Source organism: Argopecten irradians, chromosome 15 (assembly GCF_041381155.1).
Source record: "Argopecten irradians isolate NY chromosome 15, Ai_NY, whole genome shotgun sequence".
In the NCBI taxonomy this organism is placed as follows: Eukaryota; Metazoa; Mollusca; class Bivalvia; order Pectinida; family Pectinidae; genus Argopecten; species Argopecten irradians.
In genome coordinates, this window is record NC_091148.1 from 2123675 (window position 1) to 2140666 (window position 16992).

General features: G+C 39.5%; 2 protein-coding genes across 2 annotated transcripts in view; one reads left to right on the plus strand and one right to left on the minus strand.

Annotated features, from left to right (window-relative positions):
* The window catches only part of LOC138309613 (MAM and LDL-receptor class A domain-containing protein 1-like), a 71350-nt gene that overhangs the window by 12638 nt on the left and 41720 nt on the right, over positions 1-16992 (minus strand). The window contains exons 26-34 of the mRNA XM_069250836.1: positions 11232-11351; positions 10283-10399; positions 6615-6739; positions 6148-6277; positions 5566-5747; positions 3176-3257; positions 2597-2707; positions 2054-2275; positions 888-1060 (exon numbers count right to left, since the gene is read on the minus strand). Coding sequence (XP_069106937.1) covers positions 888-1060; positions 2054-2275; positions 2597-2707; positions 3176-3257; positions 5566-5747; positions 6148-6277; positions 6615-6739; positions 10283-10399; positions 11232-11351 — 1262 coding nt within the window. The remainder of the gene's footprint in view (positions 1-887; positions 1061-2053; positions 2276-2596; positions 2708-3175; positions 3258-5565; positions 5748-6147; positions 6278-6614; positions 6740-10282; positions 10400-11231; positions 11352-16992) is intronic.
* LOC138309768 (uncharacterized) lies at positions 11955-13283 on the plus strand. The gene has a single exon (XM_069250980.1). It carries the CDS (start codon positions 12339-12341, stop codon positions 13158-13160), a length of 822 nt encoding a protein of 273 aa, XP_069107081.1. The 5' UTR covers positions 11955-12338; the 3' UTR covers positions 13161-13283.

Sequence of the window (16992 nt, forward strand, 5' to 3'; positions counted from 1 at the left end):
AACACCTCCTTATCTGACCTTTAGACATAGTTGTCTCCCCCTAACACCTCCTTATCTGACCTTTAGACATAGTTGTCTCCCCTAACACCTCCTTACCTGACCTTTAGACATAGTTGTCTCCCCCTAACAGTTAGATATAGTTGTCTCCCCCAACACCTCCTTACCTGACAGTTTGACTTAGTTGTCTCCCCCTAACACCTCCTTATCTGACCTTTAGACATAGTTGTCTCCCCTAACACCTCCTTATCTGACCTTTAGACATAGTTGTCTCCCCTAACACCTCCTTATCTGACCTTTAGACATAGTTGTCTCCCCTAACACCTCCTTACCTGACCTTTAGACATAGTTGTCTCCCCCTAACACCTCCTTATCTGACCTTTAGACATAGTTGTCTCCCCTAACACCTCCTTACCTGACCTTTAGACATAGTTGTCTCCCCCTAACACCTCCTTACCTAACAGTTAGACAGTTGTCTCCCCCTAACACCTCCTTACCTAACAGTTAGACATAGTTGTCTCCCCTAACACCTCCTAACCTGACTGTTAGACATAGTTGTCTCCCCCCAACACCTCCTTACCTGTCCTTTAGACAGAGTTCTCTCCCCCTAACACCTCCTTACCTGACCATTAGACATAGTTGTCTCCCCCTAACACCTCCTTACCTAACAGTTAGACATAGTTGTCTCCCCCTAACCTGACTGTTAGACATAGTTGTCTCCCCCTAACACCTCCTTATCTGACCTTTAGACATAGTTGTCTCCCCTAACACCTCCTTACCTGTCCTTTAGACATAGTTGTCTCCCCCTAACAGTTAGACATAGTTGTCTTCCTGTAACACCTCGTTACCTGACAGTTAGACATAGTTATCTCCTCCTAACAACTCCTTACCTGACCATTGGTCATAGGTGGGATTTCTACAGCTGCCGTTTGCCAGAAGTTGCCTTGGTTACCATACAATGTCCAAATATTTACAAACTGTCCGTAGTCGGCATAATAAATGTCAAGTGATCCAATGTTAGATCCATACATGTGATAGGCAAATGACAGGCAATATGTATTAGCTGAAATTAAAACAAATACCACATCATTACAAATACCACATCATTACAAATACCACATCAATACAATCATTACAAATACCACATCAATACAATCATTACAAATACCACATCATTACAATCATTACAAATACCACATCATTACAAATACCACATCAATACAATCATTACAAATACCACATCAATACAACATCAATACAATCATTACAAATACCACATCATTAAAAATACCACATCATTACAAATACCACATCATTACAAATACCACATCATTACAAATACCACATCATTACAAATACCACATCATTACAAATACATCATTATACATGTACAAATTCTCTGAATCATATATAGTGCAATTTTATTACAGTAATGTATGGGTTTGTTCAGATTTGGAGAGACAAGAGCCGAATTCAGTTTAAAATTAATAGATTATAATTAATTTTTCTTTGTTTTCATGCCAAATCTGGCTTTCTGATTGGCCAATATTTTGTTGCATACCACTATGAAAAAAAATCCGAGAATGGCGCGAAACCCCGACGTTATCGTGACGTCATAATAGAGACATTGACGTTGCGTATTGATTCGGAAATAATCCCATGAAAAAACACTCTAATGTTACATTTAAATATACTTCATTTTATCAAATGAAGTATAAAATTAATTATAAGTATTGATGTCACTATTAATTTTATCGGGTTATGAAAAAAAAATTGTTTGCAAACTTTTCAGTTTGCAACCAAATTTTTTTTTTCATAACCCGATAAAATTAATAAATAGTGACATCAATGCTTAAATATATCCTGCCTTGCATTAACGACGGCTTTCTGTAATATTTTTGTACGATATGAACCATATTGTTGTAGCTTATTCATGTCATGAAATCAGCAGTTTATTGTGTTTATATGCTCGTTACTTACATTCAATTGATAAATAAACTCAATATTTAAAAAAAACAAAGATAAAAGAGAAATGCATTGGTTTGTTCCAACTTACAATTGGCACCCAAATTAGCATAAAGATCTGCGAAATCAAACTCAATTCTTGGACTGGATGTCTCGATGAAAGCATATCTGTTTCCCTCAAAGGCAGAAGATGGACCAGTACTACTGCTGGGAGTACTTCCCTGTCCGATGGTCCAATCAAAGTTGTCGTTCAGTTCTTGTGTAAGGAAGCAGGGTGCATTGTTCTCAAAAGTGCAGGTGATAGAGGAGCCGTCTGACAAGAAGAATAACAACTGGTCATCATGTGTTCCTTAATTAACATTAATCAGCCTAGAACCTTTTTAACATTTGTTTCCTATCGGCCACCTCTACTATATAACTGTCAACCCTTTGTTTCCATGACATTACTTATGTGTAAAAGACTTATTGACCTTTGACACAAAAAAATGTATCAAATCAAACTGGTTGTAATATACATACATCTTAACATTATGAAATACCCACAGGACATTGGAAACCTCTGCCTTCTTTTTAATTTTACTGATATGCAATTTATAAATTGTGCCTATCAGTTTGATTGCCAATGATGACTTACCTAAGCTCTCACAGAAAGGTCCGGTGAATCCAGGAGCACACGTACAAGTGACCTGGCCTTGAGAGTCCTCGGAACACTGCCCTCCATTCAGACAGGGCTGCACAGCACATCCTAACACACAAAGAGTTCATATTACATGTATCGTAGAAATCAGAAACTGTCATAATCCAAAATGACCGTCTGTCAGCCAAAATACAATGTTATCATTTACCATATGACATGATTAAACAGTTACACATTACCACTTGAGATACCATAGGCTCAACTTACGATATGACAAATCTACCACCTTCGATACGACAAAGTTACCACTTAAGATACGACAAAGCTACCACTTAAGATACGACAAATCTACCACTTAAGATACGACAAATCTACCACTTACAATACAACAAATCTACCACTTACAATACGACAAATCTACCACTTACGATACGACAAATCTACCACTTACGATACGACAAATCTACCACTTACGATACGACAAATCTACCACTTACGATACGACAAATCTACCACTTACGACACAAAAGTTACCACTTTCAATATAACAGAGATACCACTTTAACACTGACTTACCACATGATCCAGGTGCCATCACCACGTTGTCTATAGCAATGTCTCCTGTGTATCCAGTGCCGCGAATGGCCTCAAAGAAAACCTGGTACAAATGGAATTATTCTTCAGTCATGTTGTGACAAAGGGATATGCATGTATTGAAAATAGTACAAAAGACCTACTTGATAGTTGGGCAGATATTACAAAACTCAACAACCGACAGTAAACCATTGGATACCCACTCAATGCTGATAGGTACATACAGTGTGTGGGCGGGATCAGAAAGTGTAGGTACCCACTCAATGCTGATAGGTACACACAGTGTGTGGGCGGGACCAGCGTGTGTAGGTACCCACTCAATGCTGATAGGTACATACAGTGTGTGGGCGGGATCAGAAAGTGTAGGTACCCACTCAATGCTGATAGGTACATACAGTGTGTGGGCGGGATCACAAAGTGTAGGTACCCACTCAATGCTGATAGGTACATACAGTGTGTGGGCGGGATCAGAAAGTGTAGGTACCCACTCAATGCTGATAGGTACATACAGTGTGTGGGCGGGATCAGAAAGTGTAGGTACCCACTCAATGCTGATAGGTACATACAATGTGTGGGCGGGACCAGAGTGTGTAGGTACCCACTCAATGCTGATAGGTACATACAGTGTGTGGGCGGGATCAGAAAGTGTAGGTACCCACTCAATGCTGATAGGTACATACAGTGTGTGGGCGGGATCAGAAAGTGTAGGTACCCACTCAATGCTGATAGGTACATACAGTGTGTGGGCGGGATCAGAAAGTGTAGGTACCCACTCAATGCCGATAGGTACATACGTGTGTGGGCGGGATCAGAAAGTGTAGGTACCCACTCAATGCGATAGGTACACACAGTGTGTGGGCGGCCAAGTGTGTAGGTACCCACTCAATGCTGATAGGTACAACAGTGTGTGGGCGGGACCAGAGTGTGTAGGTACCCACTCAATGCTGATAGGTACATACAGTGTGTGGGCGGGATCAGAAAGTGTAGGTACCCACTCAATGCTGATAGGTACATACAGTGTGTGGGCGGGATCACAAAGTGTAGGTACCCACTCAATGCTGATAGGTACATACAGTGTGTGGGCGGGATCACAAAGTGTAGGTACCCACTCAATGCTGATAGGTACATACAGTGTGTGGGCGGGATCAGAAAGTGTAGGTACCCACTCAATGCTGATAGGTACATACAGTGTGTGGGCGGGATCAGAAAGTGTAGGTACCCACTCAATGCTGATAGGTACATACAGTGTGTGGGCGGGATCAGAAAGTGTAGGTACCCACTCAATGCTGATAGGTACATACAGTGTGTGGGCGGGATCAGAAAGTGTAGGTACCCACTCAATGCTGATAGGTACATACAGTGTGTGGGCGGGATCAGAAAGTGTAGGTACCCACTCAATGCTGATAGGTACATACAGTGTGTGGGCGGGATCAGAAAGTGTAGTTACCCACTCAATGCTGATAGGTACATACAATGTGACGGCGGGATCAGAGTGTGTAGGTACCCACTCAATGCTGATAGGTACATACAGTGTGTGGGCGGGATCAGAAAGTGTAGGTACCCACTCAATGCTGATAGGTACATACAGTGTGTGGGCGGGATCAGAAAGTGTAGGTACCCACTCAATGCTGATAGGTACATACAGTGTGTGGGCGGGATCAGAAAGTGTAGGTACCCACTCAATGCTGATAGGTACATACAGTGTGTGGGCGGGATCAGAAAGTGTAGGTACCCACTCAATGCTGATAGGTACATACAGTGTGTGGGCGGGATCAGAAAGTGTAGACCAAAGTGTAGGTACATACAGGTGGCGGACGTCAATGCTGATAGGTACATACATGTGGGGCGGGATCAATGTGTAGGTACCCACTCAATGCTGATAGGTACATACAGTGTGTGGGCGGGATCAGAAAGTGTAGTTACCCACTCAATGCTGATAGGTACATACAATGTGACGGCGGGATCAGAGTGTGTAGGTACCCACTCAATACTGATAGGTACATACAGTGTGTGAGCAGGATCAGAAAGTGTAGGTACCCACTCAATACTGATAGATACATACAGTGTGTGAGCAGGATCAGAAAGTGTAGGTACGTCAAGACACAGTGTCCCTACCCCGAGAGATGCTGTGTTTGGGTACCTACCCTGAGAGATGTGGTATCTACCCAGAGTTTATATTTAGAGATGTAGTACCAACCTGAGAGATGTAGTACCTACCCCAAGAGATGTGGTTACCTACCCCGAGAGATGTGGTATCTACCTAGAAGTTATTGAGAGATGAGGTACCTAGGGAGAGATGTAAAACCTACCCAGAGAGATGAGGTACATACCCTGAGAGATGTGGTACCTACCCTGAGAGATGAGGTACATACCCTGAGAGATGCTGTGGTGGGTATCTGGACAGCTGCCTGGTTCCATTGATCTCCCTTGTCGCCCGACATTGTCCATACAGATCTTGTCAAGCTGGGCGTGTTGAGGTCATAAATTAGGACATTGAGAGTTCCCATAGTACTTCCAAACATGTGGTAATCGAATGTCAAACAGAAGTCCTCCACTTCAAGTAGAAACAGAATTAGTTATAGAATGTCAAGTCATAACAGGCTGTCCTCACGTTACAACAGACCGTACAAGTCACAACAGACCGTACAAGTCACAACAGACTGTCCTCAAGTCACAACAGACCGTCCTCAAGTCACAAAAGACCGTCCTCAAGTCACAACAGACCGTCTTCAAGTCACAACAGACTGTCCTAAAGTCACAACAGACCGTCCTCAAGTCACAACAGACCGTCCTCAAGTCACAACAGACTGTCCTCAAGTCACAACAGACTGTCCTCAAGTCACAACAGACTGTCCTCAAGTCACAACAGACCGTCCTCAAGTCACAACAGACTGTCCTCAAGTCACAACAAACTGTCCTAAATGGTGAATTGCCTATCAATCGTGTGTACTTACATGGGAGAATATTGGACATAAGAACGGCAGTATCTCCATTTGTGCGTGGGGAGGAGGCTTCAATGAATGCGTACGATACTCCCTCGTTGGCAGAACTAGGTCCGGTGTTGGAGGAAGGAGTGGAGCCAGTCTACAGATAATCAGTCAATAATATACTTCAATGAGGTACTCATTAGCCATTCATTTCCCTACTTTCACTTTAATTCACAACCTATTCAGTTGTGGTGCTTTGATGTCTTATCCAATATTTCAGTTTGGTCAATGACTCAAAATTTTCCTTCAAAATGTTCTGTACGTAAGACGTAATACTCTACATACAATTCTTTCGGTCTATGAACAATAACCTCAAAGATTTAACTAATAGAAATGAGAAGAACATAATAAGAAATTATATTCACATTCAGAACAGAGCCAGATTTTTCACTGATTAAAGGAGAATTAGGGTAAAGGTAATCTTAGTGTTATACCTTAGGGTAGGTCCAGTCGAAGGTGTCCAAGATCTCCTGCTGTAGGAAGCACTGATCTCCAGCCTCAAATGTACAGGTAAAGGTGGTACCGGGAGGTAGTGTGGGGGTGGCAGTAGTTATACCAACTGTACAGGTAATCAAATACAGGTAAATATACAGGTAAAGGTGGTACCGGGAGGTAGTGTAGGGGTGGCAGTAGTTATACCAACTGTACAGGTAATCAAATACAGGTAAATATACAGGTAAAGGTGGTACCAGGGGGGGTAGTGTGGGGGTGGCAGTAGTTATACCAACTGTACAGGTAATCAAATACAGGTAAATATACAGGTAAAGGTGGTACCAGGAGGTAGTGTGGGGGTGGCAGTAGTAATACCAACTGTACAGGTAATCAAATACAGGTAAATATACAGGTAAAGGTGGTACCGGGAGGTAGTGTGGGGGTGGCAGTAGTTATACCAACTGTACAGGTAATCAGATACAGGTAAACATGCAGGTAAAGGTGGTACCAGGGGGTAGTGTGGGGGTGGCAGTAGTTATACCAACTGTACAGGTAATCAAATACAGGTAAAGGTGGTACCGGGGGGTAAAGTGGGGGTGGCAGTAGTTATACCAACTGTACAGGTAATCAAATACAAGTAAATATACAGGTAAAGGTGGTACCGGGAGGTAGTGTGGGGGTGGCAGTAGTTATACCAACTGTACAGGTAATCAAATACAAGTAAATATACAGGTAAAGGTGGTACCGGGAGGTAGTGTGGGGGTGGCAGTAGTTATACCAACTGTACAGGTAATCAGATACAGGTAAATATACAGGTAAAGGTGGTACCGGGGGGTAGAGTGGGGGTGGCAGTAGTTATACCAACTGTACAGGTAATCAGATACAGGTAAATATACAGGTAAAGGTTGTACCGGGGGGTAGTGTGGGGGTGGCAGTAGTTATACTAACTGTACAGGTAATCAAATACAGGTAAATATACAGGAAAAGGTGGTACCAGGGGGTAGTGTGGGGGTGGCAGTAGTTATACCAACTGTACAGGTAATCAAATACAGGTAAATATACAGGTAAAGGTTGTACCGGGAGGTAGTGTGGGGGTGGCAGTAGTTATACCAACTGTACAGGTAATCAGATACAGGTAAATATACAGGTAAAGGTGGTACCGGGGGGTAGAGTGGGGGTGGCAGTAGTTATACCAACTGTACAGGTAATCAGATACAGGTAAATATACAGGTAAAGGTTGTACCGGGGGGTAGTGTGGGGGTGGCAGTAGTTATACTAACTGTACAGGTAATCAAATACAGGTAAATATACAGGAAAAGGTGGTACCAGGGGGGTAGTGTGGGGGTGGCAGTAGTTATACCAACTGTACAGGTAATCAAATACAGGTAAATATACAGGTAAAGGTTGTACCGGGAGGTAGTGTGGGGGTGGCAGTAGTTATACCAACTGTACAGGTAATCAAATACAGGTAAATATACAGGTAAAGGTGGTACCGGGAGGTAGTGTGGGGGTGGCAGTAGTTATACCAACTGTACAGGTAATCAAATACAGGTAAATATACAGGTAAAGGTGGTACCGGGAGGTAATGTGGGGGGTGGCAGTAGTTATACCAACTGTACAGGTAATCAAATACAGGTAAATATACAGGTAAAAGTGGTACCAGGGGGATAGTGTGGGGGTGGCAGTAGTTATACCAACTGTACAGGTAATCAAATACAGGTAAAGGTGGTACCGGGAGGTAGTGTGGGGGTGGCAGTAGTTATACCAACTACAGGTAATCAAATACAGGTAAATATACAGGTAAAGGTGGTACTGGGAGGTAGTGTGGGGGTGGCAGTAGTTATACCAACTACAGGTAAATATACATGTAAAGGTGGTACCGGGAGGTAGTGTGGGGGTGGCAGTAGTTATACCAACTGTACAGGTAATCAAATACAGGTAAATATACAGGTAAAGGTGGTACCGGGAGGTAATGTGGGGGGTGGCAGTAGTTATACCAACTGTACAGGTAATCAAATACAGGTAAATATACAGGTAAAGGTGGTACCGGGAGGTAATGTGGGGGTGGCAGTAGTTATACCAACTGTACAGGTAATCAAATACAGGTAAATATACAGGTAAAGGTGGTACCGGGGGGTAGTGTGGGGGGTGGCAGTAGTTATACCAACTGTACAGGTAATCAAATACAGGTAAATATACAGGTAAAGGTGGTACCGGGGGTAGAGTGGAGGTGGCAGTAGTTATACCAACTGTACAGGTAATCAAATACAGGTAAATATACAGGTAAAGGTGGTACGCGGGGGTAGAGTGGGGGTGGCAGTAGTTATACCAACTGTACAGGTAATCAAATACAGGTAAATATACAGGTAAAGGTGGTACGGGGGGTAGAGTAGGGGTGGCAGTAGTTATACCAACTGTACAGGTAATCAAATACAGGTAAAGGTGGTACCGGGGGGTAGAGTGGGGGAGGCAGTAGTTATACCAACTGTACAGGTAATCAAATACAGGTAAAGGTGGTACCGGGGGGTAGAGTGGGGGTGGCAGTAGTTATACCAACTGTACAGGTAATCAAATACAGGTAAATATACAGGTAAAGGTGGTACCAGGAGGTAGTGTAGGGGTGGCAGTAGTTATACCAACTGTACAGGTAATCAAATACAGGTAAATATACAGGTAAAGGTGGTACTGGGAGGTAGTGTGGGGGTGGCAGTAGTTATACCAACTGTACAGGTAATCAAATACAGGTAAATATACAGGTAAAGGTGGTACCGGGGGGTAGTGTGGGGGTGGCAGTAGTTATACCAACTGTACAGGTAATCAAATACAGGTAAATATACAGGTAAAGGTGGTACCGGGGGTAGAGTGGAGGTGGCAGTAGTTATACCAACTGTACAGGTAATCAAATACAGGTAAATATACAGGTAAAGGTGGTACGCGGGGGTAGAGTGGGGGTGGCAGTAGTTATACCAACTGTACAGGTAATCAAATACATGTAAATATACAGGTAAAGGTGGTACCAGGAGGTAGTGTGGGGTTGGCAGTAGTTATACCAACTGTACAGGTAATCAAATACAGGTAAATATACAGGTAAAGGTGGTACCGGGAGGTAGTGTGGGGGTGGCAGTAGTTATACCAACTGTACAGGTAATCAAATACAGGTAAATATACAGGTAAAGGTGGTACCGGGAGGTAGTGTAGGGGTGGCAGTAGTTATACCAACTGTACAGGTAATCAAATACAGGTAAATATACAGGTAAAGGTGGTACTGGGAGGTAGAGTGGGGGTGGCAGTAGTTATACCAACTGTACAGGTAATCAAATACAGGTAAATATACAGGTAAAGGTGGTACGGGGGGTAGAGTGGGGGTGGCAGTAGTTATACCAACTGTACAGGTAATCAAATACAGGTAAATATACAGATAAAAGTGGTACCCTGGGGAGGTGGGTAGTGTGTGTAGTGGATGGTGCTGATCTAAAAATGCTATCAGGTAATCCAGAATAAACAGGGACCGGGTATTCAGCTTAATGATAAACACTAACTACTCAAAATTAGGTAAATTAGCAAATGTGAAATGAGTTTGTATAGAGATCTTTTGATGTGTCTTAGACAAGTTTAACTCGATACTTATTTTCACAGTGGTCTTATAAGACTAGATTAACTTGATACTCACTTTCACAGAATTGCCCAGTGTATCCCGCAGCACAGGAACAGGTCACTGTACTTCCTGTTACTGTACAAGTAGCCCCATTCTGACAGGTCTGTTGTGTATTATCGCATGGAACGGTCACTGAATCAAATAATTATTGATATATATAAATTAAGGTTTTTTTTTCCTAACACGATTTGGGGCCGATTTGGGGCCGAAATTCGGCCCCATTCCCCATGGCAAAACCTCTAAATTTTCCCAATTTAAGCCTTAAATTTCCAAAAATCAAAATTTCTTGAAAACTATCAAAAAATATTACATGATTTTAGTTGGTTAAGACTTTAAGTATTTGTGAATTGGCTTCAGAAAAGTACATAAACTAAACTGGAAATATAAAATCTTATTATGCTTTATATCATATTTCATAATTCTCCCCAAATCCTTGTTTTGTCGCACATTTTCCCAATATCAAAGCCACAGGCCCCATTCCCAAAGCAGTGAGGAAAAGCCCTGATATTGTAATATAGTTAATACACAATACTGGTATTGTAATATTTGAAAAATAATTCTTCGGGATTTAGGAAAAAACAAGAGGCCAATGGGCCTTAATATGGTCACCTGAGTACAGATATGGAATGAAACAAAACATATAAACACTTTATACTGGCTTTTGATGTCAGCCACTAATTTTACAAATTTGACATTTTAATTTATGAAGAGTATTATTTTGTTTTCATCAAACTTGTGAACTCAGAAATTTGCTGAAATTTTAGTCATTTTGATCCCGTTTGGTCCTGCCCCTCTGGTCCCCCAGGAGGTCAGCGAAGACCAATATGGATATGGATGTTAAACGGATATATCTCATTGTATTGTAATCTTTTAGTTTTTACACAATACAGGTATTTAATCAAAACTAGAAGCATTATTTGGATGTGATTGAGAGAGACCACCGGAGAAACAATAAAATATTTACCTGGGGTGTCACAGACCGTTCCGGTGTAACCATTTGGACACACACAGTTGAATCCTGTGTTGGTAGGCACACATGTGCCTCCGTTCTGACAGGTGTTGGCTTGGTCACAGGGCAGTGCCGCTGAAACAATAACCACAGATTTGATGGGTTCCTATTTTGTGGGTGGAAATATTCATGGTTTGCCAAACCACAAAAAAGTACCCACAAATAATTTGTGTTGTACAGTAATAATACTGAACAATTCACCTTATAAAGACAATCTAATACTCTTCGTTTTACAGGCTATTCCAAGGTTCAATCTATAGCTAGTTTAACTTATACCGAAAGACAATTCATCTATGCCTCAGCTCATGAACATCTGTTTATACCTGGCAACATTTCACTCAAAAGTCAGATATGAAAATCTAGAAAAATGTAATATTTACAAAACTACTGCTTCATAGACTGTTGCACATCGATCAATAGCAGATGCATGCTTGTTTTTGTAATCAGATTTTGAATACATTAAACTAGAAATTTCTGTACTTTGCATTTTTTCCGGATTCTACTCCAGAAGAACTAGTTAGTAGCACAAAATTTGAATATAAACTGAAAAAGATATATTGCAAATAAAGAATGTCAATGACGACAAAAGGGAAAAAGGTAAAATCCAGTCAGCTAACAATCCGATTGAACCACTCTGTTTAATAGGGGATCTGACAACATCCCCATAAGGGGAGGAGAAGGTCAAGGTTAGCTGACCTGAGCTGATGTGGTATGTTTGGTCTCCGTCAAAAATCGCCTCCTATTGCCGATATATCGATCTTTTCGGTATGATTTTTGTACTGTGTATTCTTGAAGTCTTATAGTGTGCTAAAGTGCTTATATGCAGTGTTGAGTTTGATGTATTTGCACACATTAAAGGAAAAAGACATTTGGAGAAGACCAGATCTCACCATGGTTCAGTGAGCACGACACTGTCCACTATCAGCCATATGCCACACACATAGGAACAGGTAGTCTCACCTGTGCACCTGTGTACCGTATATACCATTGTATGAACTCTCGCATATACTGTGACAAGTGTATTGTTTAATTGTGCACATTAACTTTGTGGATATCATAATCATGTCTCATACTACCAGAAGTTCATCGAGTTTCGGTGGCAGCAGAGGTAATAAAGTGGCATCTACCGGACGATCTAGTGACGTCACAAAAGAGAAATCACACTTGTCTTCGGATGAAAAACTTGACAGTATTTTTGACATGGTTACGGCACTCAAGGAAGATATGAGAGATCAAATGATAAGTCTGAAAGAAGATATTAAGAAGGAAAACAGAGAACTTGTAGAAAGACTGGAGGGTCGTGTTTTTGACCTTGAGGAGCAGAACGATGATTTGAAACAGACAGTGACCAGATTAGAGAAAAATCTGGCAGATGCGGATGATAGAATATATGAGCTGGAAAACAAACAAAATGACCTTGAGCAACACGGGAGAAAAAACTCTATTCGTATTGTGGGGTTAGAGGACTCAAACAGAAATGAATCGGTGGATGAGTGTATCGGGAAGATTGTGAAACTAGTGAAAGACAAACTGAAAATAGGGATAAACAAGCACGATATAGATATCGCGCACAGACTCGGGCCGTACCAACAGGGAAAACCGCGTAACGTGATTTGCAAATTCACACACCGTACGAGCAAAATAGACATCGTGAAACAGAGAAAAGTACTGAAAGGATCAGGTTGTTACATTATGGAGGACTTGACCAGGAAAAATCAGCAAAGACTAAAAGAAGCTTTCGAACTTGATTGTGTAGAACGTACCTGGAGCATTGATGGAAAACTTTTTTTATTACTTAAAAATGGTAAAAAACGGAGATTATTCCCTAGTGCCATTCTGTCGGAAGCTTTCCTGAAAGATGACCGCAACTTTCCACGTAAGTGATGATCATATCTGAGAGATCAGTGACTTTATATGTGCATATGTAATATAATTATTATTTTTAATTGTCAGGATAAGGCTGTGTGCACATTGGATTGATCAGATAAAGATCTCTATAAAACCTATTTTTCTACAGTAAGAACAATTTTGGTTTTCGTTTTTTTCTCTTTGTTGTATTTGGGTTTTTTTCTGTGCTTTATAAAAAATAACATTATTAGAGTGCACTGTACTCCTTTGAAGGCATTTGGAAGTGATGCTATACTCTCGTGCGTAAATAGTTACAGTACTTATAGATTGTATTATTATTATTATTTAATTTTCTTTCATATATCTACATGTAGTTAACGTTTACTATAATTAAATGCCTAATACAGACTAGTACAGAGACATACATTGTTACAAGCTTGAATAATTAGGTGTGTTTGGGTATTCATTTCTTGGAATACTCTGGTACCACGACTGACTGATATACCTGATATATATATATATATATGATAGTCGACCATGCTTTATCATTATGAAATACCTATGCAACGATATTCTAAGTGTAGTTATAGGTGTGGTTGTAAGTAAAGTTGATGATAAATGACACCATATATGAAGTCGTTCTTGACAATAATGTACATGTATGTCTCTGTATTTTGAATCAAGATAGTCGGATACACTGTCCGTAGTTGGTTTTTTTTTCACCTCTATTATTCGCCTAAATTTATTTCCGGTTATGATATGTTAACTTCCGGTGAGCTAGTTTTCGTTCAACCAGACGTTTGTTTTGGTATAATCTGCTGCGCGTAAACAGCACCTGTATCTGTACTGTTTGAACGAGACTTAATGAGTAGTGGTGGACGTTACACGTGTGTACGGAGGTGACATGAAAGATGTGCGCGTATGGCTGATGGTGAGTCGGTGTCTTCGCCTGCCTTTGGGCATAATTTTTAATGTCTTCTTATGTTCATACCCTGTTTCTCTTTCTATGTGTCTTTATTCTTTCTCCGAGTCTGATCTCGGTCTTTTCTTTCCTCCCAGCCAGACTTTCAGAGTAATGATCATTAATATGATTCGTGGATGGTGCTTCATTCCAGGGCTAGGTTATATTTTTTACCTTACCCCACCTTTGTTAGGTAATGGTAAGATATATCTTCTGTTAATGAATATTACTTTTAAAAAACCGTATATTTTCTTGTTTGTCCCCTACTATTTCCCCGAACTGTTTTCAATTCACGCTTATAGTTTTTTTTTTCAGCTTACACTCTCTATACTGAATATTATAGCGTTGAAACCAAATGTTTTATTTACCTATTTATGTTTGGAAATAAGAATTCCAAGAATAATGAATTGAGTAAAGTTGGTTGCCTATGTCTAATAGGTTTTTTTTCGAAATTATTATGGAGGGAATTAGAATCTTAACAGCAAATTGTCAGGGGTTGGGTGATAAACTAAAAAGGAAGGATGTTTTCTCTTATTTAAGGGGAAAAAATTACAATATTTACTGTTTGCAAGACACACACTTCACAGAAGAAATGGAAAATTTAATACAAACAGAATGGGGCTATAACTGCTATTTCAATTCCTTTAAATCAAATGCTAGGGGTACAGCTATATTGATAAATAATAATTTTGATGTAAAGGTAATTAAGGAGAAAAAGGATTTAACAGGTAATTTTTTAGCTTTAGATTTAGAAATTGAAGGGAAAAAAACCACTTTAATTACTTTGTATGGTCCAAATTCAGACACACCTTCATTTTATGATAAAATAGAAGAAACTGTTTCTGAATTTAATAATGAGTATTGTCTGATTTGTGGTGATTTTAACCTGGTGCTCGACCCTGGCATAGATTATGACAAAAACTATAAACATGTGAATAACCCAAAGGCTCGTGACAAGATCATAGAAATTATAGATAATTTTGATTTAGTTGATGTCTTTAGAGATCAACATCCAGATACTGTAAGATATACATGGCGGAAATGTAGACCCATAAAACAAGCCAGATTAGATTTCTTTTTAGTTTCAACAAATTTACTTCCAAGTGTTTGTAATTCAGGCATAGAGTCGGGTTATAGATCTGATCATTCCTTCCCAACTATTACATTGAAATTTAATGAATTTAAAAAAGGTAGAGGTCTGTGGAAATTTAATAACTCTTTGTTACACGACCAAAATTTTCTTGATACCATAAATAAAACTATTAAAGAAATAAAAACTCAATACTGTCTTCCTGTATACAATCTAGATATGACCGATACTATTCCGGATTCAGAGTTACAATTAGTAATAGATGATCAATTATTTTTGGAAACCCTATTATTGGAAATCAGAGGAAAAACAATCTCTTACTCGTCATTTATTAAAAAGCAAAGTAGGTTAAGGGAAAAAGATCTCATGAACGAAATTCAGCATTTAGAAAATCAGACTGATATAGATGTAGAAAAGTTGAGTCAGAAAAAAAAAGATTTAGAGGACATTCGAATACATAAGATTAAAGGGAGTATAATAAGGGCAAAGGCTTTATGGATTGATGAAGGTGAAAAGCCAACACATTATTTTTGCAATTTAGAAAATAGGAACTTCACGTCAAAAACAATTCCAAAATTACAACGGGATAATGGAGAAATAATCACAAAACAAGGGGATATTTTAAATGAGGTCAAATCTTTTTATGAACAGCTATATGGGATAGAAAGTGATATCAGGGACATTAACTTAAATGAGTTTCTAGAAAACTATGAAGTCCCTAAATTAAACCGACAAGAGGCAAATAGTTTAGAAGGTTTGTTAACTTTAAAAGAAGCTGCTAAAACACTTAAAAACATGAAAAATAATAAGAGCCCTGGGTCAGATGGATTTACTTCAGAATTTTTTAAATGTTTTTGGAAGCAACTAGGAAATTTTATTGTACGGTCTATTAATTTTGGTTTTTTAAATGGTCAATTATCAGTTACCCAACGTCAGGGCATAATTACTTGCATACCTAAGGCAAATAAATCAAAATATTTCATAAAAAATTGGAGACCAATCTCTCTTTTGAATATTGTTTATAAAATTGCCTCTGGTTCAATAGCTTGTAGACTTAAATCAATTTTAGATAAATTAATAAACTCGGATCAGACAGGTTTTCAATCAGGACGCTACCTAGGGGAAAATACTCGCCTTGTATACGATATTATGCATTATACTGAGGAAAATAATATACCAGGAATGTTGTTACTAATTGATTTTGAAAAAGCGTTTGACTCGGTCTCTTGGAAGTTTATTGATGAAGTGTTTAACTATTTTAACTTTGGTAATGATTTTAGGAAATGGGTCAAGATATTGCATGCTAACACCAATTCTGCTATAAATCAGGGGGGAAATTTGTCACCTTTTTTTGATATAAGACGTGGTTGTCGTCAAGGTGACCCAATTGCCCCATATATATTTATTCTTTGTGTAGAGATATTGGCTATACGTCTTAGAAATAATAGTAATATAAATGGTATAAATGTTAATAACTACCCCCTTCTGAATTCACAATATGCTGATGACACGTCATTAATATTAGATGGAACAGAGAAATCACTGAAGGGTGCGGTTGATGAACTGAATATTTTTGCAAAGGTTTCTGGTTTAAAAGTTAATAAGGGTAAAACTCAAGTAGTTTGGATAGGTAGCAAGAAATATAGTAGTGATGTCTTTCTACCAGATCTGAATTTTAAGTGGGGAGTGGATAAGTTTACACTACTCGGAATTGATTTTCATGTAGATTTGCATAAAATTCCTAAAATGAATTTCGATAAAAAGTTAATTAAACTTAAAGCTATAATTAACAGTTGGAGTAAAAGAAAGCTTACTCC

What these genes read in the sequence shown, in the direction of transcription:
- LOC138309768 (XM_069250980.1), top strand. Translation starts at nt 12,339, where the DNA reads ATGTCTCATACTACCAGAAGTTCATCGAGTTTCGGTGGCAGCAGAGGT.